The 27,230-nt window shown below is 31.3% G+C and overlaps 4 protein-coding genes, 1 long non-coding RNA gene and 1 pseudogene across 5 annotated transcripts; 3 read left to right on the top strand and 3 right to left on the bottom strand.

Moving 5' to 3' along the window:
* The first annotated feature begins 1,285 nt into the window (after positions 1–1,285).
* LOC126552029 (uncharacterized) lies at positions 1,286–2,943 on the top strand (annotated as a pseudogene).
* Positions 2,944–3,880: 937 nt separating this feature from the next.
* On the bottom strand, positions 3,881–5,125 carry LOC126552494 (uncharacterized). Its single transcript, XM_050207199.1, has one exon. It carries the CDS (start codon positions 5,123–5,125, stop codon positions 3,881–3,883), a length of 1,245 nt encoding a protein of 414 aa, XP_050063156.1.
* A 2,833-nt stretch (positions 5,126–7,958) lies between these two features.
* On the top strand, positions 7,959–9,660 carry LOC126552495 (uncharacterized). The gene is made up of 3 exons (XM_050207200.1): positions 7,959–8,226; positions 8,284–8,505; positions 8,720–9,660. Exons 1-3 carry the CDS (start codon positions 7,959–7,961, stop codon positions 9,607–9,609), a joined length of 1,380 nt encoding a protein of 459 aa, XP_050063157.1. The 3' UTR covers positions 9,610–9,660.
* Positions 9,661–10,337: 677 nt separating this feature from the next.
* LOC126552065 (uncharacterized) lies at positions 10,338–12,153 on the bottom strand. Its single transcript, XM_050206539.1, has one exon. The coding sequence runs from the start codon at positions 10,905–10,907 to the stop codon at positions 10,416–10,418; it is 492 nt and encodes a 163-aa protein (XP_050062496.1). The 5' UTR covers positions 10,908–12,153; the 3' UTR covers positions 10,338–10,415.
* On the bottom strand, positions 11,311–14,693 carry LOC126552496 (uncharacterized). The gene is made up of 4 exons (XM_050207201.1): positions 12,691–14,693; positions 11,993–12,174; positions 11,738–11,920; positions 11,311–11,338 (listed from the first exon to the last, which is right to left on the bottom strand). Exons 1-4 carry the CDS (start codon positions 14,335–14,337, stop codon positions 11,311–11,313), a joined length of 2,040 nt encoding a protein of 679 aa, XP_050063158.1. The 5' UTR covers positions 14,338–14,693.
* Positions 14,694–26,322: 11,629 nt separating this feature from the next.
* On the top strand, positions 26,323–26,898 carry LOC126552206 (uncharacterized). Its single transcript, XR_007606057.1, has 3 exons — positions 26,323–26,375; positions 26,457–26,514; positions 26,581–26,898. It is a non-coding gene; the product is annotated as an uncharacterized LOC126552206 (long non-coding RNA).
* The last annotated feature ends 332 nt before the right edge of the window (positions 26,899–27,230 follow it).

Raw genomic sequence — 27,230 nt, forward strand, 5'->3', positions numbered from 1 at the left:
GACGATTTTGTTTGTTCGGGAGCGACGGTTATTATTATCTGAACCTTTGTCTATGACGGATCGCTCGTAAATATACACGTATATGATAAATGCAGCTATGCGATTTGTGTTTAATACATTATTAGATACTTACTAATTATTTTAAACGATAGTAAAATATGTTACGTTTCCAACAAGCGATAACAGTGTACATATTTATTATTTTGTAATAATATATAATTGATTGAAATACAACATAATACAATACAAATTAACTATTAAATCATTAGACATTTTTTTTACAATCTATAAATCATTAAATAAATATTAGTATTCATAGATAATAGATAAATAACATGAAATACATATAATACAAGAATATATATTTTTATTTAATGAAATGTGATATTATGTACTAATTATCTAGGTATGTAAAAAGGTTACAATCATGGTTGAAATATACAAGGTTATTGCACATCGACAAAAATTGTTATCATCAGATACAAAATGGCTGCGTATAGGGATATTACAAATTACAATTATATCAATTTTTCTTATCATAGAAATTGGAAAATATCGCGCATATATACTCGATTATGATTGGCTCCCTTTACGCTGCCATTTTTGTTATTATCATCAAATATTTGGTAGAGAAGGGTATATGCAATAACCTTGTATATTTCAATCATGGTTACAATTACGTATACCTATTATTATAATTTATAATAAGTAATAACATAAAAAATATAGCACTATAGGTACAACTATTGTACGTATTTATTTTAATGCCATAATAAAAAACCATCTGTACCTAACGATTTAATAATAATAAATAGTTAAGTAACATAAAATAGTATATTGCCGTCAACTAATATAACAGTACAATTAATAAAATATAACAGTAGTAACTGGGTCCCTGGGGGGCCACCACCGCCACCGCCACCGCCACCCCCGCGACCTACCACTCACCCAAGGTACCAACACCCGTACCACCACTCGCTGCCCAGCCATGGTGAGCGCCGCCGTCACACCACCTCCCGCCCCACCATAGATGCCGCAACCGGTACACTGCTCAGCCGTTATCTCGTAGTACACATTATCTTTATACCTATATCTATACATCTATATACGTACAAAATATATGCCCCACCACTAATCCCCACTACTAGTTAACACCTAACTTCCAGAACTCGATCATCCCCCACCATTCATAATAATAATAATAATAATAATAATAATAATAATATTAATAATATTAATAATATTAATGACGATTAATTATTAAGCACTAATATTCAGTCATAGTTTTGTTTTAACAGTGTCAAGTTGTAAATCTCGGTTTAACTTTATCAGTATTAATATGGCAGGGCCAATAAGTGAAATGAACCGTTTGTATTAATATGTTGCACCTTCATCGCCGTCCGAACTCATCGATTGTAGTAATTTCACAATTGACTTTGAAAATCGCAAGTTTTTAAACATCGGATTCGATCCAAAAGATAAATTTAATATTGTGCTGCGAATTATTACACCGGCACGGTATGTTAATATTTCTCCAGACTTCTTGAAGCGTATTTATTCATTCATGGGTAATATTTTATCCCATATTCTCGATCCTGCTGTGAAATATAAAAAATTCACTTTTTTGGAATGTGAATCGGTTTTGATCACAAGTATGGTATATAAGGGAGAACATGTATTAGTCGTAGAGTCTAAAGAAACAAGCGGATGTAGAATTTTATTGAATAGAAGAGATCTTATGACAATTCAAGATTTAGAGTGGATGATTTTTGAAACCGTATAAAGAAAAATCAATATCGTAAGACCTAATATTTTAAATCAACTCGAACAAATATCCGAATACTTTAAAACAGATTTTAATATTGATAAATCCGCTACACTCGATGAAGTTATATCAATAATCAGAGGAATTCATATTGAATTAATCGCGAAACATATACAAAAGAACAAACAGAGTTTTTTAACCCAAATAATATTATTCGCAACTGAACAGCTTGCAATCAATTGGATGACAAAATCGAGAAATTCGTTAAAAGTAAGAATATATTTTGAAATTATTAATAAAAATATTTAACATATGCATTAAATTAGACAGTTGATGCACCGGCAGAATTTATTTCACCAACCAAGAGAAATGAGATGCACGATGCTGAGGAATTAAAGGTGAAACATATTGTACATATTTTTATTACGATTACTGATTTTTGTTAATTTTAGTTTTATTCTGAAACCTTTGATGTGGAAATGCTACAACCTTCACCACCAAGATACTCAAGTATGTCTCCGTTGATGAAATATAATGAAGACGATCCTTCACAGTCACGAGTAACTATAAATGAAACCAATAAAATATTCAAGTACTAAATTTTATTTTATTCTTAGGGTGCTGACGAGGAAAGGGGATTCAGAGAATATTTAGTAACAAATTCGATGAATCCATTAGAGGCAGCATGGGCTCCGATTCGGAAAACTATACCAAGGACGATACACGTATATCGTATATATATATATATATATAATTTTTATGAGAAAAAAAAAATTATTATTATTAATTTTATAGGCTGTCGATGAAAATGATGGTCCTACGTATTTTAACAGACCATAATCCCCCACCATCTCTTTCCGACTTCATAGATGGCAAGTCAGCAGAACAATCTACTCACTCCAATACAAAAGTCTTTTTATAATTATTAATAAAATCTTGTTAATGATAATAATAATAATAAATATTTCTTATATCATAATATTTGTTATTCAATACGTTATCAATACCCAGACTATGTTTCCTTCCATAATCATGTTTTATATCATATGAGTTTTTACTCCCACCCTGACTTAAGAGTAGGGATTCGTCCCCGCTCTAAACAAGCGCTCGATAGCACTGCATAAAAAGGATGACACGACCATATGACAAGTCAGTCGTAACCCGCTCTTCAAGTTAACAAGTAACATTAAGTAACAATTTCTGCGTTTAACCTTCAGTGTTACATAATGGCTAATAATCTGATCGATTGTAACACATTCTTTATTGATAGCAATGTTTATTTACATATTGGCTTAGATCCGGAACTTTTGTTTAATTGTGTTGTTTGTATTACAAGTAACTCTCAGTGCGTGAAAATGATTGTTGAATTGTTTCAATCCATAAATACACTTCTTAACAACGTAAACTTTAGACTTCCATCGCACTTACTGTTAAAGGAGTTTAAATTGATGTCAATAGAGGAATTCAACGGTGTCAATATTCTGTCAATCAAATGCTTGCAGCAAGACCAGAATGTGCAGTTGACTAAGGAGAATGTTAAAAAGATTTTACAATTGAGCGATGCCATGGAAGAAGTTATTCAGATGAAAAATATGTATGTTCGATCCGCTTCATTGCTTCAGGCCTGTAAGATTTCAATGTTTCTGGGGAAAGAAATGCCGTTACCCAAAGATACAAAAATAAGCGATGTTGAGGATTATCTGGAGCACATTGAGGTCAAGAAATTGAAAGAACGTATTTCAGTCCAAGGTACTTGCTTAATAGCAGATTTAAAGATTAAAGCACTCAAACAATTGGCAAGGGGCTGGTTATCTTCTTCACCCGAAACTGAGGTAATACTAATATATTTTACATAATGTTGTATACTTAAACAACTTTTTTTTTTTGTTTTAGTCTGAAGTCAACAGACCGAGGACAAGAGCATTTGTAGCGCGTGAAAGGGCAAAGGCAAGCCGTAGATTAAGTTATTTGAAATAATTTATTATGTAATATTTTATTGTAATACAATCAGAAAAAAAAAAAATGTTTATAATTATATTTTAATATGGCGAATAATTAAATAAAAACATCATAATTTTTTTTTAAAAAAAAAAGTTTTTTATTTTTACAAACTATTTACAATTTCTTTACATCACCATTAAAAGGGTTATAAGTTATAATTTGATCGTGTAAAATGAGACAATAAGCTGCGGTTTTTGCTGGAATGGCCTTGTCTGTTTCGAATTCAATTCGTAAATCTACAGTCGATGATTTTACGTTGTCATTCTGTCGTGATAAATCCACGACTACGATTGGTACAAATTGTTGAAAAATATTTTTAGGAAGTAAAGGGTCACTATACTCTCTCTCGTAGTACGATTTCTGGAATTCAGCATATGCCTTGTACAATATAGCCGTAACATTGTTTGTGAAATCTGCACGAAAATCTTCATATGGATATACTTCAGAGTTTACATCTTTTAGGTTTTTCAAATAGCAGTGATCGAATCGTCCTGATGGATTAAATAAATTATTTTTTCGATCGGTTTGAAGTCCGATTAATGCAAATCTAGGTTTCTCCAACAAACTGCTTGATTTTACCGTCCACGAATGAGAAGTGTTCTGAGAGAGAACTGGATACTCGCACAAGTCCCAATTTCTGAACGCACACGCAACTGGTTTACGAGAGTCTAATACTTTTAACAGTTTTATTTTTTCTTTATCACTAACTCTGATGATGGGCATCTTCCAGATAATTTTATTTAATTCAATGGCTACTTTTTTAAGTTCTTCATTAGGAGTTGTCGTCAAAACATACAACGCATCAAAATCTGTAGATGATCTGTTTAAAATTATTTGTTGATTACAGTTGAGTAGTATTTTTTTATAATCTTCACAAAATCCAAACAAGTGTTTGAGCGGGATACAACCAGCGAATTTGTTATTTAACATGAAATGTTTATTTTCACTGGCATCCATATCTACGTCCCAAGCAGCATTTTGTAGATTGTTCAATTCACTCGGAGTGTGCGAGCAAAAACCTTTAAGACTCGAAGATATTCCAGGAGATTTTAATTTTTGTATTTCCACTCCGTTAATTTCATATCGGATTTCAGAAAATAAAAACGCTAAGCCATTATTTGTAAAGTTGAATTCACCCTTCTCTGCTGTAATATCTGCAGGTATATTTAATTTACCTTCAATGTAAAGATAGCTCTCGCAAGGCAAAGTGTAAGCGTCCATATTTTGAATAGATATTCTAATTTCATCGTTATTGGATAAAGCTGTAGTCGAATACGGAAGGAAAGAGTGGTACTGCATTTGAGTTATTTTGCAATCTTCTTCATATCCGCCAGCTACGTCCAAATACATTTCATCCATGATTATAGAACTTTTAAAGAGCGTAGAAATGATAGATTGTTTTTGGTTAGTTTCTTTACAATCGGTGTACGTCTTGACGTATTAATCTTGCTAGTAGAACTATTGATTTTCTTGATAACATTTCTTTTTATATAACTGTTGAACTTAATAGCCATCTTTATGTTTAATTTGTAAACGAATTGTGATTGGCTCCCCTCTTAAATTGATTAAGTTATTATCTTGATCTCTTAGCACTATATTTACTTTACTTATAGACGTGGAATTAAGCCGGTAGAAAACTAAATGTTTTGGAACTTCAATGATTTTATGTCCAGGCGGCGAAGAAGGGAAAAACTCGTGTATCGTCTGGCTCGGTATACCATTACTGAATGAACCAGAAATTAAATTGCAATCTATTTTTATACAGTTAACTTTCATTATGTTAACTATCCGTTCAGATTCATGCTTTGTGTGTTCAGAGTAAACTTTATTTTCAAAACCTAATATTTTGGATATATTATGTTCAATCGTGAAATCAATATCATGACTACACGTCATTGAACATTTTAATGTGCTGCTATCAGCCTTGAGTTGAAACAAAGTAACATGATTTGGTAAGAGTTTTTGAATCGTTGACTCCAAAATAATTATTTCATATGATCCCGTTGGTATAGTTACATTTACACATTTGCCGAGCGAATTGCGAAATCCTATCGTATTACAATCCGGTTCTATGTTTGGTATAGAATTATGTGTTTGCAGGCTTAAAAGACACAGCTGCGATGTATTTTTTACTTCTAACGGTGGAAAAATATCACATGACATTTCGCTGGAATTACCATTTAATGTTATCGTGTACATGATAAAAATTTCAAACACAAATGCCCGCAATTATATGTGTTATAACGTTGATGCCTAGTGTAATTATACTGTATGTTACATCCACTGAGGTACGACTGTAGTTCTAGTGGAGGTGGTAGATTACCAAAACTGTCGTAGTATTAACTTGTTTTCCAATTTTTTTATACGCTACCCAATGAGTTCCTGTACTTTTTTCAATGTCCAAATTGATAACCGCTGATTCTTTATGCTTTGGTCGTGAAGGTAACCTATCTCTAGAAAACACTCCGATGAAATGAGGTATTTTCATTATGCACGCATGTTTTATAATCTCGTAATCATACAGCGCTCTTTTGGGTAACGTAGAAATTAGTTTTTTTGCCGTTTTGGAGTTTTCTTTAAAGATTTACGGGTGCCCTTTCTTTTATACGAACCACCTCCGTGTGGAGCGAGATATAGTCCTTTTCCTTTCTCTATTTTATACGAACCGCCTTTATTAGGTGCGAGATATAATCCTCTGCCCAAATGTGAAGGTTCATTTCTATTCACTAACGGTTTTTACAACGTTAGCAATGCCACCCGTTAGCGCTCCGAGCGCAGATAAGCCAGCAAAAATTGGTATCAACGGTAACATACCACCAGTTTTCGGTATAGGTATGACACGAGGTACTCGAGTTTTCTTGCCGTTTTTACGAAATATTTTTTTAGCTGCCGCAACACATTTTTTTGTTAATTTCATCATGTTTTTTTCATTAATATTTTTTTTGAGTACATTTTTAGCCGCCTTTATAGCAGCTTTGAATCCACATCCTGCCCCAATTTTACGTTTTGCCTTCATGCCCGTTGTGACTAACCACGCTGCAGCCTTTTCTTTTAAATTTGAGTCTTTTGACTTGAATCTATTCCAAGCCCTATTTTCTAATATATAATCTGCTTTTTGACGATCTGTCAAAGATTTGCTGTGATCATAAGCGATATCATGTTCTTTACACGCCGAATCTAAAGGATTGATACCTTTATCACCACGATCCAACCGTTTTCTCAATTTTGTCCCCGGACCGCAGTACTGATAACCTAAAATGATAAATAAAAACTATAAACTTGTAAAGTGATATGGTTAGGTTATGTGTGTGTGTGTGTGGTAGAATTTATAATTACCTGGTAAATGAAGTTCAAACGGTAATTTGTTTATAAGAGTGTTAATTATACCTCCGCCTTTATTCTTGTTGTTTCTTCGAACGGGTGACATCGTGTAATGGTCAGATTACAAAGATTACACAGCTATTTATACATAATCATTATATTATAATGAAGTTTGTCGATCAACAAATAAAACTTACAGTGGAAAATATCGACCCACCTACGACTCGTGAATCAAGACATGGAGCGCTTTTACCAAATACCTGTCGTGCTTTAGTTGTTGGTCCTTCTGGATGTGGTAAAACAAATTTAATTTATGCTTTATTGATTAATATCAATGGTATACGATTTCATAACGTTTATATATACTCTAAAACACTCGAACAGCCTAAATATAAAATGCTTTGTGACATTTTAAAAGATGTGGAGGGAGTACAGTTATTCACTTTTCATGAAAACGATGAGGTTATCCCTCCAGAAAAAGCATTACCAGATTCTGTTTTTATATTTGACGATATTTTATGTGAAAATCAGAATATTGTACGTTCTTACTACACACGCTGTAGACATAACAACATTGATGTTTCTATCTGGCGCAATCATTCGCACGCATACCAAAACAACTTATTCGAGATAATAGCAACATGATAATATTATTCAAGCAAGATGAGACTAATTTAAAACACGTTTACATGGAACACTGCTCTGGTGATATGAATTATCCCGAGTTTAAAGAGTTTTGTACTTTGTGTTGGAGTAAGGGGAGATTCAATTTCGTCGTAATAAGTAAGGACTGTGAACGTGACAACGGACGATATCGACACGGTTTTGACACGTTTGTCGTTGTATAAAACACTATAGTACGTCATTAACCATGGGAGACGATAGTACAGTGTTAAACGAATTAGTTATTGCTAAGGAAAACATTAAACGTAAATTTGAAGCATTAAAAAGAGGTGATGCCGATATTCAATCTTATGTATCACAAACATTTAAACCAATAATCGAGCCTCTGAACAAATTACATCACCAATCGCCAACACCACAAACTTCCGAAGCAGGTAATGATAATGACATTTCTAATGCAGTTGAAGATTTAGCTACCGATAATCGGACGGGAACTTACCGGTCATTAGAAGAATGTGAGAAAGATAAAATATATGGTCCAAGAAAAAAATCTGATGGTGTTATTAAATTAGGTCATGAAGAAGTAAAATTTAAAAACAATGAAATAATTATCAATGATTCATCTTATCAGCTAACACCGGGGCTTGTTGAGTTATTGTTTTCTAGATATCCAATGCAATATACTGATAGTGATTTAAATACATATAAATCAATACTTATTCAAACATCGGCACATTTAACGCTGGACGGTACAAAAATTAAGCAAGGTGGTGCAAAGTATAAACAAATTATTTGTAAGCTATTTTCCTCGGGGACCGGTGTGCAATTACAAACGCATAATTTAGTATATTGGAATGATCCGAATGAGTTGGTTGATAGATTAAGACTTCTTTTAGCCTCTCAATCTGCGGGAAACACCGGAGTTTCAAACGAAATATTATCTATTTTTGAAGAACTCTATGAATCCGGTATAACAAAGAAAATACCTAATGTCTAAACGTGATATAGCAATCGAACTTCACAGACCGGCTAGGAAAAATTATACAAGACGAACAGTAAATGTGTACGGAAAAAACGATTTATGGCAGGCAGACTTGGTCGAGATGATACCACTTTCAAAGAAAAACAATGGATACAAGTATATTCTCTGTGTGATTGACTGCTTCACGAAATTCGCCTGGGCTATTCCATTAAAAACAAAAACGGCTTGTGAAGTGACCGGTGCCATGTCAAAAATACTTATTGATAGATCACCAAAACTGCTGCAGGTGGACAATGGAAAAGAATTTTATAATTTAAAATTCGATACGTTAATGACAAAGTACAATATAAAAAAGTATAGCACCTATTCTACAACAAAAGCCTGCTTTGTTGAAAGGTTTAATCGCACTCTGAAAACAAACATGTATAGAGAGTTTACTGCTCGAGGTTCACATAAATGGATATCTATTTTACCCATGCTGATAGATAATTACAACAATACAAGGCATAGAACGATCGGTATGACACCATTGCAGGCAGAAGAAAATCCTTCACTAGTGAATTTGAAACAACGCGCAATCACAAATAAAAAAGTAAAATTTTGTGTTGGCGATAAAGTTCGAATAAGCACTCACAAAGGAGTTTTTTCAAAAGGATTTTTACCCAATTGGTCAACAGAAATATTCACAATAGTAAAAATAAACAAAACAATACCGCCAACTTATCAGTTACATGATTATAATGATGATCCAATAGCCGGTTGTTTTTATAACGAAGAGATATCTAAAACAAATTATCCTAATGATTATTTAATCGAAAAAATTGTACGAAAGAAGGGGAATCAGATATATGTCAAGTGGGTGGGATTTGACGATTCTCATAATTCATGGATAAATAAGAGAGATATTAAAAAATAGTTCCAGTGCTAGCTCAGAAGTGAATCTGTTCGGTACATAAAATTATTAATTCATCTGCAATCATGTCGGCTATCTTGGACGTTCAGTGCGTTGTCGGAGTCAACAACAAGTGGTTTATTAAAGAAATGTCTATAGTAGACACTGAGACATTGTACAATCAACACTGGATATTTAAAAATACATCTTTAAAACAAGATGCAAAAAGTCGAAGTGTAAACAGTTGGTTGCAACGGCTGCATCACGGTTTGTCTCCGGATTATGGTGATGTGGATTATGAAGAAATACATAAAATATTAGAATCGATCAAATTCGAAAGAATTTACGTTAAAGGTTTGCAAAAACAACGGTTAATCATCGACCTTATGTCGCACGCCACCGTCTACGACTTGGAACTCTTCGAATGTCCTCGGATTTGTTCATTGATTTTACAATCACTACCATGCTGTAGTTTTCATAAAGATTTCAATCCATTAAAATGTACATTGAATAAAGCATTTGCCTTAAAAAAATGGTATATTGATAATTTAAGATTATAATTTTTTTTTTCATTATGTATATATTATATTTTACATTATATATATATACAGTTTACATATAGTTTAAATTATATTTTACATTATATACAGTTTTTTTTTTTTTTATAATTGATATACATTATATACTGTTTTAATGACGCACAAATAATAAATCAATTATAATGAAGACTTCATGATTGTGTGTTAGTTAAATGCTCCTCTTCTTGACTGCAACATAGATATAATTAGATTATTATTATATAAAGAATGATAATATCTATTTATCTCAACTCACTCTAAACTGTAATGTCCATGAGCCAAGGTATTAATTTGGTTTTCTAGGACTATCCTCTTATCGTCCGATCGGTTTAAAGCTAATTTAACTGTTGAAATTGATTTCATCTGATGTTTAAAAGATCTTAGTGATATGTTTACTCGAAACGGTGTATACTGTTTTGTTGAAGGCGTGTGACCTGTAGATTTAAACAACTCGAATTGTTTTATAGCTATGCCTCTACCAGTATCACTATCAACCGTTGTGCCGTTGAAAAATAAACATTGTTTATGATCTGCTAAACTCATATGATTTTTAACGACATGACCTCTGACACCTTTCGCTTTAATTTTTTCTACACCCGATAGATTATATGCATATGATTTAGATCGTAGTGCAACAAACTCTGTGATAGCTTTTCCATTCGCTTCGTCAGTGAAAGTCCCAGGTAATTTCTTCCTGTCGATACAATAGCATGGATGATTGATCGGTAAGTTTGAAGTATCCATACGATTTAAAAGATCAGGGTTATTCAACAAATCAGCGTAGAAATCAGATGTCTTTATATAATATATCAATGAATCTGAAAAAAAAAAAAAAAAAAAAAATTATTTATTAGTTAATAAACCTTTATGTAATATATGTATATAATATGTACCTGTATCCGTATACATCAGTTGAATATTTGAACTATAACTTTTAACCATAGAGTTATAATGAAAATCATAAATTAATGTCTTTGATATATCCAAAATCGCCATCCCTACGTATATTGGTTTATCAAATTTCAATTCATCTATATCCAAATGTATTACCGCTAGGTTTTCGTTATAAATTGTAATGTCCTTAAACGTATTTCGGTTAATTAACTTAGAACACGTTTTTTCATCCGAAACGAGTTTCATTTTTAATCTATTTCTTACATTTTCCATAGTCTTCCCTGTAAAGTTAAGACAAATTTAAGAAAAAGGTATGATAAAAAAAAAAAAAAAAAAAAAAAACACATACCAAATACTGCATTGTTCATTAATTTAAAAAAATCTCTCTCAAAATCATTTAATGCGTTCATTCTCATTTTAGTATTCAACTCAATATATTTTTGAAGCCATGGTGATTGATTAAATTTTAAAACTCGATGCACCTAAACAAAAAAAATTAATTCAAACAATTTTTAATAATAAATAACTGTAAACAATTATTACCTTTTCCAGTATTAATCCCGCTTTGAGAGCTTGTTTCAATGCCATATAATGAACAACATATTTTTTTTTATGTTGTAAATTGGCAATGAGTTTTTTTTATTTTTGATCCAGGGGGAACCATCCTCTCTGGAAGATACGGTAACTCGTTATGCTCGTCATGCAACGATTGAGGATATAATATGTCAACTTCTAACGAGAATCCAATGTTTGATTTTTCGTTTGAACTTTCCAACAATTTTAAAATATTTTCAACATCTAGATTGCCCTCATACCATGAAAATCCGTCCTTTGGCATATATTTACTCATAGCCCAACCGTAGCTAAAAAAAAAAAAAAAAACAATGTTGTAACAATGTTTTATGTAAAAAAAAAAAAAAAAAAACAGTACAAACAGATTTGTTGCGTCCAGGTATGCAATCCACGAATCTGGCTTTGTGGAGTCATAATCGGGAACCTTGTTGTTGTTCGCCTGAGCATATCGCATACTTGCTTGTGTGAGACCCCCTCGAATTGCGGCTTCAGTCATTAATAATTGATCATAATCCGACAAAAGTTCTAACTGTACCTCAGTTATCTTCAAACAACAGTCAAACGACATCCCAGGTGCAGTATAATAGTAATTAGGATCCAAACCATACGTAACCAAACATAAGTCTCGAAAGTTTTCGAAAACATCGCAGAGAAGCATCACATCAACTTTGATATACAAGTCACTGTATTCACCAAGGGTTTTTAAATTAAAGTGTTCCCATACCCGTATTGCATGTTCATAATCTGCATCGTCAATATGCGATTCGTGTAATGTACTGTAAAAGTGTTCTTTTGATGGTAGTGCCGTTTCACTTAATTTCTCCCAACTATCCGTATACTCATAACAATATACACCTTTCCTGGTTACCAGTTCAATATCATTATTATTAAACACTCTTCTGGTATCTCTAAATTTTAATGTATCTCCTTTAGCTAAATTATTTACCAGTTTCTCCAAACTAGTTGACATAAAACGAAAAATGTCAACAAAACGAATTTGAAAAGTATTTGATATGTATTTTGTAAAGGATATTAATTTCTCTTCGGGATTTGGTATAACGGTAATCGATTTTGTATTAAAACCTAGCTGCGTGACAATAAAATGTGAATCATAACCGGAAAGGTTATGAAAAAAAAATGGAACGAAACTAGGCTTTTCCATTAATAAATTACATTTACTGCATACAGTCCCTCTGTACTTTCCAGTCAAATGATCATGATCTTTAACAGCATTATTTTGAGTTTTGATAAATTTCGATTTACATAATGGACATGATCCTTGAGCGACGACATTTTGATGATTTTTTTTATTTTCATCAGTCATTACAATCGGCACATTGACGTTAAATATTTTTTCTATTTTAAGGGCAACTTTAACAATTTCTTCCATAAATTTCTTTGCAACATCACCTCTGTTAAAACTCGAATCTCCTCTGAACACAACTGGTCCCATCTCTATATCATATTTGTCTAACAATTCTTTTGGTATATCATCACTCGGCTTGACATAATAGCAATAACTCATGACATCATGATGGTGAATAATGTTTGTATTATTTGAATCATTATTACTATTTTTTTCTAATATTGATTCAAAGTCTGCATAAATTGAAAATGGATGTTTGCGTGTACGTTCCCAATTTTCAAACTTCATGTACGTATTAGGACGTGGTAATAATGGTATTAGTGGCTTATTTTTATTACAATTTAATTTGTGGTTATTAAGGCGTTGTTCTGCGGTAACCCCGCAACGGTTAACACCAAAGTAGGTCTTAAAACACCGTTTACATAATGACATAGCGTGTCCGTTTTTTGTTAGTTGCGCTCCGATTAACTTTGCTAAATTTGTTATACGACAATAATGCTGTTTTCCCGTCCCATCGCCAAATAATAATAAATCATGATGATCATCAAGTTCTTCCTCGCATACTTTTACTGGATAAACTATAGTTTGTTCAGGTTTTGTTGTGGTATAATTTATTCTTTTTGAATTTTTTTTTTTTACGTTATTTTTATATTTGAGCTCTCCGTTTTTTAAACTATATATATTAACTGAAACTTTATTTGTTTTTTCAAATTTTACAACATCGTTTAATGAAGCCGGGAAATTTACATTTTTAAAATTATACCTGTTCTCTACTTCAACATAATTAGATCCTATTCTTTCAGCATGAACAGGATTTACTAGTTTGGCTAAAATGCTATATTTAAAGCATTTTTCGTCAAAGTTTAAAACGTTAATTGTTGCCTTTTTCCTCTCTATAAATGCCGGAAGTGGTATATAAGACGAACCTCCTAATGGTTTATATACATTTACGTTTAATATAATACCGTCTATACTCTCTAATGAAAAGCCACTGCCCTTAAGTTCCATATCTTCTTGTTCTTGTAAGATCTCAATAAAATCTGATTCTAAAACATTGTTGACATCGTCTGATTGAAATAATGATCTTGATCTTGTTTTAAATGCTCTATTTTCTTTCGTATCTGTATTAGGTATAATATATGTGGCCTCTAATTTAATATTATACTTTACAGGAGAGTTTTTAATTGAATTGATTAGTATAGCATATATCTCTGGCTTTGAATTGTCTAAAAAATCTCTAACTTTTTTAATACAATCAGGGTTTTTTTTAAAATATTCTTTGCACAATCCGTCAAACGCTGACTTTGTTTCAACAAATGTCGATGATGTAATCGTTTCCATACGTTTCTTTTTAGCGACTCCATTTGAATTTTCGTTATGTACACGTTTACCTAAATAATTTATAAGTTTTATAAAAAAAAAAAAAAGATCTATTCATATTATATATGTATATGTACTTTGTTTTGAACATTCAGCTTGTTTATTCTCGACTAAAATATTTGGGGCTATTTCAATCATTTCATCATTATCAGCTAAAAAAAAAATAAATAAAATCAATATATATTTATGATATTATATAAATATATAATACTTTTGCATAATCCATTATATTCCGCTTTATCTAATACATCAATACAATAACAATCATTGTCGTCTTCAAATGTAATATTGTTATTGCCTAAAAAAAAAAAAAAAAAAAAAAAATAAATAAATTGGTGATTCAAGATATACATATTTAATATAACATACTTTTACACATTTCATTATGTTCGACCTTATCCAACACATCAATACAATAGCCATCATTACTGTCTTCATACATTAAATTATCATCAAACGCGTTGTTATCACCTATAATAAAATTTTTAATTAAACATGATATATTTACTATATAAATACATACTTTCACGCAATCCACTTTTTGCAACCGTATCCAATACTGCTACACCATCGATATCTATAAAAGTGATATCATAATATATAAAATATAATACATAGATGTATATAATTCTTACTTGCAATTGCCGCTGTACGTGTAACTGGATGTGCATTACTGTTTAACAAACCTAAAATGGAACAATATTTTATTATTTCAAACTCGAATTAAATGCGTTATATTGTTTTTATACTACAAGCATGTACGTATAGTTGTATATACTAAACCCCTTAAAACGCACAGATTGCATTGATTATCAAACAAGTAATCGGATACCGTATATTAAGTAAAAAAAAAAAAGATTATCATCCGTTGATGACGACTGTCACGGTACACCGGTCAAATAATGTAAACAAAACTGACAGCTACATGTTCATCGGATCCGCGGTATTGAATATATCATGTACGTACTAATCTTATCTTTGTATAATGATAAAAACAATAATTTTCATCTATAGAATCCTAATATTCTATTGTATGACTATGAAATTTACTCACCATGAATACTTTTCTCATGTCTTCTGAGAGCGTCCTTTCTGCAAAATAAATTGCCACAAATAATACACTTAAATTGCTCAATTTTATTATGCCGCTTTAAATGCCTGGTTAAAATGTCTTTCCGCGAAAAAGTATGTTCACACTGTTCGCACTTAAACATTTTGAATATGAACAAAATATACAGATAAAGAGATAGCTAACCTGAGACAATGACTGTCAAATCGTTACTAACGCATTTAACAATGATCAAGCCAAATAATAATAATTTTTGTACACATTTCAAAATTCAACGTTTCCAAGATTTTTGCTTAAATGCTGTCTTAGCAATTTTATACCCCCCCTCGTATGACGATGTAATTTCTTTCTCTTAAACATGATACCTAAGCTATAGTGCACTGTTAGTGCATTTCTGAACGCTCTTGCTTAAAACAATTATTTTATCTTTTTTAAAAATCGTTTTATCATTTCTTTTTTTTTTTTTTTTTTCAAATGTCGTACAACAACAGCAAAGAATCTACCATCAATACACAGGACATTTCAACAGGATTTATTGATTTTATAGCAAATGGCGAGTTGGATATAATGGTCAGTTTAATTACGTATATATCATATTATATATATATATATAATTAAAAAAAAAATAAATTTTGTAGCTATCAAATACACCAAGACGGGTTTATTACAGTAATTTATTCAGCCCAGAAGAAAATATTTCAGTAGATGAAGTTAGTATGTCATAATATTGTTTAATATTGTAGCACTTACCTTACCGACGTTATACTATGCTGTTATAGACTAGGAACGATGTTAACCATATATCTGAAGATTGTGTTCATCAACACCGAACAATTGGTATGTTCATTTTATTATTGTTTTATTCATTTTGTATAAAAATATTTACTATTATAGATAAACCAAATCAAGTCGACTTTTGGGGCGGTGAAGAAACCAACGATGTATGTCTTGAAGCAATAGAAAAATATATTTGGGGCGAAGACTTTGTAGAAGATGACAAAATGCTGTTAGAAGTTTGTATTGAATATTGTACCTAATATATACTTGTAAAATAAAAATTCATAATAATTTAAAAAAAAAAAACTATTGACATTGTTTATTGATCTATTTACATAAACATAATATCTATTTACATTATTAAAAATCTTCATCAGATGATACTTCAGGTGAATATATTTCAGACATTTCTTCGTCGTTTTCGTCACTACTATAACTAATATTTTTAATGTTAGAAAATAACAATATTATTCATTATAATATTAAACTTACATTATTTCATCTATCATCCTGAAAACTTCATTCAAATCCGTTGGTGGAGGTCTAACTTGTGGTAATGGTTGTATATTAAAACTAAACAACAAATATGGTAAATAATAATAATGATTATTCAAATTACAATAAACTTACGGCATAAATAAAAATGGTATATCAAATTCATTTTCTGAATTACGTCGTTCGAATCCCAGAGTATTAATAAAACAATAAAAAAACATCGCTGTTAAGGAATACATTGTAAATAACTCGTGTACCTTTTTTTTGTAAAAATGTGTGCATACTGATTTAATAAGGTAATGTATCATTAATGTATCATTATTTTAATTCATATTGAAATGGAAGGGATTTTAAGTATGGGAAATGCTGGATAACAAAAAAAAAAAAAAAAAATTATGTATATATATATATATAAGTGGTAACGGTAATGCTTAATAAACAATTCCATGCAGAATCTTTGACCACCCTGTTGCATATATATAAATTATAAAGGTAATATATGTGTGTTTAGTGTGCTCGTAGTGTATATAGTACATACGTATAATTATGGATCAGAGGTGTTGTAGTGTTGTGACGACTGCACGATCTTTGGTTGGGGAGTAGTGGTGGTGGCGGTGGCGGGCGATCTATTGCTGGGTAACGGGGGGGGGTAGTGGTGGTGGCGGTGGCGGCGGCCTGATCTATGGCTGAGCGGTGTGTAGAGGGGGTGGTGGTGGCGGTGGCGGTGGTGGTGGCGGTGGTGGCGGTGGCGGTGGCGGTGGCGGTGGCGGTGGCGGTGGCGGTCCTAGGATCGGCAAATGTATACTACTCAGTATAACAAAGAAAATACCTAATGTCTAAACGTGATATAGCAATCGAACTTCACAGACCGGCTAGGAAAAATTATACTAGACGAACAGTAAATGTGTACGGAAAAAACGATTTATGGCAGGCAGACTTGGTCGAGATGATACCACTTTCAAAGAAAAACAATGGATACAAATATATTCTCTGTGTGATTGACTGCTTCACGAAATTCGCCTGGGCTATTCCATTAAAAACAAAAACGGCTTGCGAAGTGACCGGTGCCATGTCAAAAATACTTATAAGTAGATCGCCTAAACTGCTGCAGGTAGATAATGGAAAAGAATTTTACAATTTGAAATTTGACATGTTAATGACAAAGCATAATATAAAAAAGTATAGCACATATTCAACGACGAAAGCTTGTTTTGTAGAAAGGTTTAACCGAACTTTAAAAACAAACATGTATAGAGAGTTTACTGCTCAGGGTTCACATAAATGGTTATCTATTTTACCCATCCTGATAGATAATTACAACAATTCAAAACATAGAACGATCGGCATGACACCAGTCCAGGCGGAAGAAAATCCTGCACTAGTGACTTTGAAACAACGCACAATCGTTAATAGGAAAGTAAAATTTCATGTTGGAGATAAAGTTCGAATAAGCACTCAGAAAGGAGTTTTTACAAAAGGATTTTTACCTAATTGGTCAACAGAAATATTCACAATAGTAAAAATAAACAAAACAGAACCACCCACTTATCAGTTACACGATTATCATGATGAACCAATAGCCGGTTGTTTTTACACCGAAGAAATATCTAAAACAAATTTTCCTAATGATTATTTAATCGAAAAAATTATACGAAAGAAGGGGAATCAGATATATGTTAAATGGATAGGGTTTAACAATTCTCATAATTCATGGATAAATAAGAATGAAATTAAAAAATAATTTCAGTCGGTGTTCAGAAGTGAATGTGCTTGGTACCACGAAATTATTTTTCAATATTCCACACGGTGAGTCAGCTTAACAATATGTCTTCGGCTATTTTGGACATTCATTGCATTCTCGGAGTCAACAACAAGTATTTTATTAAAGAAATGTCTATAGCAGACACTGAAACATGGACCCATCAACACTTTATATTTAAACATACATCTTTAAAACAAGACGCAAAAAGTCGAAGCGTAAACAGTTGGCTTGAACGGTTGCAACACGGTTTATCATTGGAATACGGTGATATCGAGTATGGAGAAATAAAGAAAATATTTCAATCATTAACATTTGATAGAATTTACGTCAAAGGTTTGCAGAAACAAAAAATTATCGAAGAGTTCATGCCGCACGCTACCGTCTTCAACACTGAAAACTTAGAATATCTACGGCTTAGTCAATTGAACGGAGAAACACTACCATGTTGTATTTTTCATATGGATTTTAATCCTCAACAATGTACATTGTATAAAGTATTTGCTATAAAAAAATGGTATGTTTATTATGTTTAAGATTTATTAGATTTATAAATAAATTTTTAAATAATTTTATTATTATGTTTAGATAATTTGAATAAACAATAATAATATTTTAACATTGTTGGATTTTTTTTTATTTACTATATAACACGGTATAATGTTAATAAAAACAAAATCAAACAGATATTTACATGACCTTAACAATAAATTATAGAATATATATATATAATATTATGTACACTGTATAACATTTTTTAACATTTAGTTGTTCAAGTTGTACATTGTATAAAGTATTTAAAAAATGGTATGTTTATAATGTTTAAGATTGTATTCTATTAATTAAATAAACAATAATAATAATAATAATATTTTAGCATTGTTGAATTATTTTTTACTATATAACATGGTATAATATTATTAAAAATAAAATCACACAGATATTTACATGAAAATAACAATAAATTATAGAATATATATATATATATATTATGTACACAGTATAATAATTTTTAACATTTAGTTGTTCAAGTACCCCCATGGTAACGTTTCTATTATGTCACCTTCCGAATACATAGCCATCCGTTTGTCGTATTCCATTTTGAAAGTTTTTGATGTAAATGTTGTTGCTAATTGCTTAGTTTTAGAATTTCGGGTTGTTTGTTGAAATTGTAGTTGTACCTCCTTTATTTCGTCGTTCATTATTTTCTTCATTCTGTCCATATTTAATTTTTGAATATTTTCATAACTAAGAGTAAATCCTTTTATTTTTGTTGTTGTCCGGTTTTCGTTATCCGTGTGTGCTAAACTTTTAGGACCAGTCGACACCCAGTCTGTTATATGTACATTGTACACCTGGACCTAATTCATCAGTCCATTCACCTAGCATGCACCCTGTCTTTACTTCGACATCATCGAAAATATAAAATACGCTATCTGTGTCGTAATACACTACTTTCTCACCGAGATTGTCCAACATGTTATACAATCTTAATCTGGCATTTGATGTTGTGAACGCTGCTATGTAGATGTTGGTATTATGCTCGTTTCCGACGTATTCGTTAATTTGTTTATAAGAAACTTCGACTAAATCATCCGTCAAAAACACTATGTTTTCAATTTCTAGTTTACTGTCCAACAATACTTGATACCATCTGTCCGGTTTTGATATGATCTCGGTTTTTGTTTGATTAGGTCTTTGTCCAAACTTACCCCAAAACGAATTTAGGCATATTTTAGCAAGTGCTCTTAATCCAGGATTTTCTTTTATATTTTCTACATCCAAATCGATTCCCACTGCATTTTTTACTGCTAAAATATAATCATTAACTGTTCGATAGTCATTTTTCCAAGAGCTAGTTTCTAGCTTAATTTTTAAAAATCGTTTTATATATTCCTTAAACAATGTATTAGATTTTTTTTCAAAATGTTGAACTTCATAAATTTTTAGTATTTTATAGCCTTTCTCTATAGCTTTTTGCACTTCGTCTGTGGTCCAAGTTCCTGTAAGTGACTTCTGATCAGTGTTGTGTGTACACTGTCTAATTTTATCAAGATGACATTGATTACAAAGTGTAAATACTAATTTTTTAGATTTTATCGGAAGTACGGGATGATATAAATTTGTCGGTGGTAATAATTTGCATTTGATAAAACCATACCAATTTGATTCCGAATATTTTTTAATTGATGAATTAAAAATCTTTTTAGGATGGCCTACGGGGTAATTATCATAATACATTACTGTCGGGTATAAACTGCATACATCGATGTATTTAATTTTTTTATTTTTAACCATTAATTTTGTAGCGTTAGTTCTTCCTCCGAAAAATGCATCTCGTGGGTTTAGTGGCTCAATCACATCATCTGGATATTGCATCATTTGTTTATAATCGGCGTGCTTTCTCCATTTACAACTCCATATTTCTTCAACTTGGTACCCATTTTCTTTCAATTGAGTTGTCCGTCTAATTGTGTTGTTGTATAAATCGGTCATGGAATGTTTATTAACGGGGTTTGTATCATTAGGGTTGAAGCAATCCGGACAGCCATGCCAGAAACATCCATGATACTGATATACTTTTTTTTCCGACACATCATAACCGTCGACTTTAGCACCGCATATGACAGCTTCTCCGCCGTTTAATGCATGCTTTATATTTTTATTTCCATTTAATATTTTGCTTTTCAACCACTTGATTGATTCGTCTGAAAATTTCTCTTTTTTCACATTTTGAACGACTGCTATAGTGGAATTTGACAAGTCACTCTGCCGATAAATTGCCATACATACACTCGCAATGGTTATGTATTTAAAGGGGTCAATGTTTCACACGTCTAAAAATTGTTTTCTGAGTTCTAAACATCCTCTTCGTAGAATGTCAACGTCCGAATTACAATATTCTTCCAACTCTTTTTTGAAATTAAATGTATAATTGTTATTTGTCATTTCATCATGCCAATTTATAAAATTTGTTCTTTGTTTCGTTGTCATAGTATTATAGCCGTAATAAGATTTGTTCGGTAAAGGTCCTATATAACATTGATTTTCTGGAGTGTTAAAAAAATGTGGAAAGTATCCTTTTTTCGCTTCTGTAAGTCCAAACGTTTTTGGGAAGTCAGATAGTTTAGACTGTATAAAATTAAGGCTATCGATGAATTTTATGTTCAAGCCCCCTTCTTTTATTTCGAGCATTATAACTTTTGTCCCGTTACGAATTATTTCGTATTTGACTGTTGGCATGTATTTTAAAATGTATTGTATTATAAAACATGTATCGTATGATTTTGAATTGTGTGCTATGTATGTTGTTCCTTTCATATCTTTACTTAGTGCCCATTTGCAAAATTTATCATTAGCCGTGGCCACGTCATCTGTCGAAAACACATATTTTGTACCTTCAAAATTGTGCGCAATTACCATATTTGGTATGTGTGTTCCTGTGTTTTGTTGGGCTTCGTAATCGAAAAATATATAATTCGTTGTGAACGTACAGTCTTTCCGTTTTTCTGATGATTTGTTGTTACAAACGCAGGCTTCAACACAATATCCTCCTTTTCCTATTTTTCGTTTCATAAAACATTCATGTAGACACAATTTGATGTTTTCTTGTTTTTGCAATTATGGCATTTTCCATATCCGCAAACGCTATTGTGTGTGTGGTCATTTCTTTGTACGATTAAATTACATCCACTGCATTTATACTCCTTATCGCAAACATTTCTATGTTTTCTTAAACATTCGACATCGACACAGTAACGGTTGCACTCTTGACAAAAAATTTTTTCTTTTCTGAAGTCATGGATATGATATTTTTCGTTACACAGCTTACACTTTAGCCCGGGTCCTTTTTTACACACGTGTTTATTTTTATTATTATTATACCCCGTATCACATAATTCGCAGTAGTATACACTTTCCTTAAACGAAGGCATGGAATAAATAGTATGAAAATGATCATTTTTTTTCAATAGATAAATCTTAATTCTATTTTCATTTCCCGAGTAGTCGATTTCACAAAAATTATCCACATTCACGACTTTCACTTGAATGTTCAACAATTTTTCGACATTTTCTATATCGCGGTAGGTAAACGGTCGGTTATCAAATATTTTTAATTTTTGACATAATTGCTTTGTCAAACGCGTTTGTATATTATTTCTGCCATTCCGTAGGTCTTTTATTTGGCTATCGGTTAATTTATGTCCCAATATATCAGCAGTCTTGTACGATAATCCAACTAAAATAGCACGGGGGCAACATAATTCATCTTGATTATTAATTTCTGTTACACATCTTTTATTTTTGGTAAAAAGATTCAAGTATTCCCAAGACGGTTTAGGTTTACCACCTTTAGGCATTATAATAACTTGAAAACTGAATACCGTTTCGTTAATATTCACAGACTGATCCGATGTTAATATACTACAAATTTTATTTAAAATTTTCTGCCCTGAGATATTGGATGTCATGTTACCTGTGGATATTGGCGAAAAAAACTTCGGATTGTCTGCGTGCATATTAACAATGTCCCCATCAGTAAAATTTGTAATTGTTTTAATATTTGTTATCATATTTTCTAAACCATCCTCTAATAGTGCGTTTAAACTAACTATATCTAAATTTCCCGGCACAGGTTTTAATGTTATACTATAGTCAATCATACAAGCATTATACTTTTTTATAAATCTATTTTTCTTATTATAAATGCTGAACAAATTTGATTCTAAAAGTGAAGTTTCAGTTGCTGGTTCTATTAGTTTCGCTTTTTTTCTTTTTTCTTTTGTTCCGACCGTGGTGCCAACGTGTACACGCTTACCTAAAAAATGTACACATAATATATAATATAAGCGTTTCATAAAAATGTTAATTAAATACTTTTGTTAGACGTTTCAGCTGGATTATTTTCCACGAAAATGTTGGGGGCTATTTCAAGCATGTCCTGTTGTTTGGCATTAGCTAAAAACATTTAATAGTGTTATATTATGTAGGTATGTATAGTTTATAATAAGTTGTGTTTTATTATTGAATTTAGATCTATAGAAAGAGTTATTTACACATGTATGGAACAGATCGGGATTCATACTCAAAACAACAGAAGACCCCAGACCCATAGGTTACCAAAGAATATGTTACTAAATTACTAAACAAGTCATTTTTAAAGAAAAAGGAAAATTTTATTTGAAAAAAAAAAAAAACAAGCAAAAAAAATTTTTTTTCACTGGTTTCACTCCTCTTCCTCATCCGCCTCCAGGGCAGCCACGACCACGTCATACGGCGGCGGCTCGGCACCGATCGGCCATTCTATGGTGACCGTTATAGGAAAAAGGCCAGCTAATAAAATATACAGAAGAAAAAAAAAGAAGAAAAACAATAAAATACAACATACCAAACAACACATAATCAATGCTCGTACCTTCTCCAATTGCTGGCATGATGCGGGAGGTAGAAACAATGGGGATCGGAGACACACTATGACGGGGTTATGGAGTGACTTGAAATAAGTCAAAACAGCTACCAAACCATCAAAAAAACACATCAGCAAACACAAAAACAATAAACGAAGAACAAGCATTTTCTACGTCAACATATTTCAGACAACACAACTACATAATTCCATAGTCAGTAGTCAGTAGTCATCAATAACTAAACAGCGTGACCAACAGACATAAATGCGGCTATTCAATTTAAACTTTTCTTTATACGGGGCACAGGTGTAAAATATGAGGTCATATTTTTTGTAATTTCGGGGACTGTTGTATTATATGTATGAATATTTTATAAGAGATGTTAGTACGTAAGAAATAAGTTAAGAAAAACTATAGATAATAAGTAAAACAGTAAAATTCAATAAGTTAAGCAATAGTTAATTATTCACAGAAATAGGTTAAAATAACAATTGTGCAATTCGGTGCCAGTAAACTTTATATTACAGTTAGCATAGTAAGCAAGATATAATAATAAGGAATGTAAATAAATTTGTTTAATAATTTACTAATCGGGTTAAAATAACAATTACACAATAATCATAGTATCTATAAATGTAAATTTAACGTAGTAATAGAAAAATGTAGAACAATCGATAAGTAATTCGATTGTAAGTGTAATATATAAGTGAGATGTCTAAGACAGCAAGGGAGGTCAGTGGTGGTGATCGTGTGACTCGAGCACCACCGGACGTCGTGTTTAAATAAAGTTCTTCATTTGCGTTATTTTGTGTTTAACTTTATTTTGGTATACGTTCGAGTAATCGGCGTATACGACAAAGTGTATCATACTTTTACATAATTCACTATTTTCGACCTCTTCCAACAATTGAACACACAATTCATCGTCACTGTCCTCGAACATTATATTATTGTCATCTAATTAAAAAGCAAAAATATTTTTTATTTTTGACACCGAATAAACAAAGCACATCTTACTTTTACATAATTCAGTATTTTCAACCTCATTCAACAATTGAACACACAATTCATCGTCACTGTCTTCAAACATATTACCATCTGAAAAAACATTAAATATTATAATACTAAATTATAAACATATATATATATTATATATATATATAAAGTTCTTACTTATTGCTTCAGGTATTGTACTATTGTTGGTACTAAAGGTGCTGCTGGTGCTGCTGTTGGTACTGCAGGCTGTTTATTAATACCTAAAATGGATCAATACTATAATATTTTAAACTTGAACACCGAAATCGCTATAACAATTGATTGTCTATCTGTGATGTACCATCTGAGATCGAGTATCCTATTACGTTGACCTAATAACTATGAACATGTGGTTGCATATACTAAACTCCTTAAATACGGTCAGAATGTCTTAACACGACGTATACCGGTGTCCATGTTATCTAATGATAACAATAAAAGTAGATATAAAACGCGGGAAACAGAAACCGATTCGTTAAGTTGCATGCCTAAGTCTGTGCTGTCTATGAATTATATGACGATAAAAGTAAACGATAAAAACGCGGGAAACTGAATGCAAAAATGTTCAAAATAGTAGTATATTCTACAACCAAATAATTTATAATCGTATTTTCAATAATGTAGTATTGTTAATGGTGCATGTATTAGTATTATATAATGATAAATAAATAAATACATTTTTTTCTCATACAAACCTAATATTGTACGACTGTGAGAAATTACACGCATGTAAATCGTGATTATTACGTATGGATATTTACCATTATACATTATACGTTAAATTTTATTTACTCACCGTGAATACTTTTGATGTGTCGTTTGAGAGCATCGTTTCTAGTAAATAAATTTCCACAAATAGTACACTTAAATGGTTCATTACTATTATGGCGCTTTAAATGCCTAGCTAAAATGTCTTTTCGCGGGAAAAAACATTGACACTGATCGCACTTAAACATTTTGTATAATTATAATTATTATTTTAATAAACACATCAGAACGATATCACTGCGAAAACCACACTAAATCAGTGATACTGTGCCATAACCTAATGCAATGAGGAGAACAAAATATGTCAGCAGAATCGTGTTACAAGAGAAAAAAAAAATGCTTGTTGGTGTTTTTTAATTTTTACTGGAATATAATCGGTACTAATGATAAATCTTAGTGCATTATGTTAGTGTAGTTTGTTGAGTTGTGTTAAAAATTATTTAAAAATTATTTTGTTTTTAAAAATGTCATACTCCAGCCAAGTATCTAATATAAACACACCTGACGTTTCAGCAGGCTTCATCGACTTTTTAGCGAATGGCGAGTTTGATGAAATGGTATGTTTAATTACTTATACATAATATATTAAAAATAACACATTTTATTATATTTGTAGCTATCAAATACACCAATACGTATGTTTTATAATAATCTATTAAGCCAAGGTGAAAATATTTCTGTTAAAAAAGTTAGTATGACAAAATATATTATTATAGCACTTACCTTACCATAGTCATGTATACCTATATATTTGTTGTTGTTGTTATAGACTAGAAACGATGTAAAACATATATCGGATGATTGTGTTAATCAACAACAGACCAATGGTATGTTCATTTAATGTTGTTTTTCCGTGCATTATGCATAACATACTCGTATATTTACTATTATAGATAAACCAAATGATATCGATCCATGGGGTGGCGAAGATTCAGATAATATATGTCTTGAAGCCCTTGATAAATATATTTGGGGTGAAGAATACACAGATGATGAGAAAATGTTGTTAAGAGCTTGTATTGAATCTAATACCTAACACGTATTACATATATATATATGAAAAATATAACTCTTGATTATTCTATAACTTTATTTTATTTTTATTTTTTTTTAATCACAAATCTTCGTCGTCGTCTGTTGAAATAACGGGCGAAAACGTTTCAGACATTTCGTCGTCACTCAAATCTTCGTCAGTTGGCATTTCTTCATCATCACTACTATAAAGATTTTTTTTTTTATAATGTTAGAAAAAAAAATAATAATAATAATAATAATTATTATTATTATTATTATTATTTCGTATGGCTTAGATATAACATTCACGGTTTAACATAATAAAATTCACATAGTATAAAATAGGTACAAGTATTAAAATAGATTAATAAATAAATTATAAAAAATAGCTGATTGATAACAAATTATATAGGTAATACATATATAGGTCTTTATTTAAATCTTTATGTCCAGGGAGTTCAGCCATTGCACTGCATCTGTTGTGGCTTTGTGTAATTCTTTCATTCCTCCTTGGAATCGACGAATAGTA

This window comes from Aphis gossypii, chromosome X (genome assembly GCF_020184175.1).
Source record: "Aphis gossypii isolate Hap1 chromosome X, ASM2018417v2, whole genome shotgun sequence".
NCBI lineage: Eukaryota > Metazoa > Arthropoda > Insecta > Hemiptera > Aphididae > Aphis > Aphis gossypii.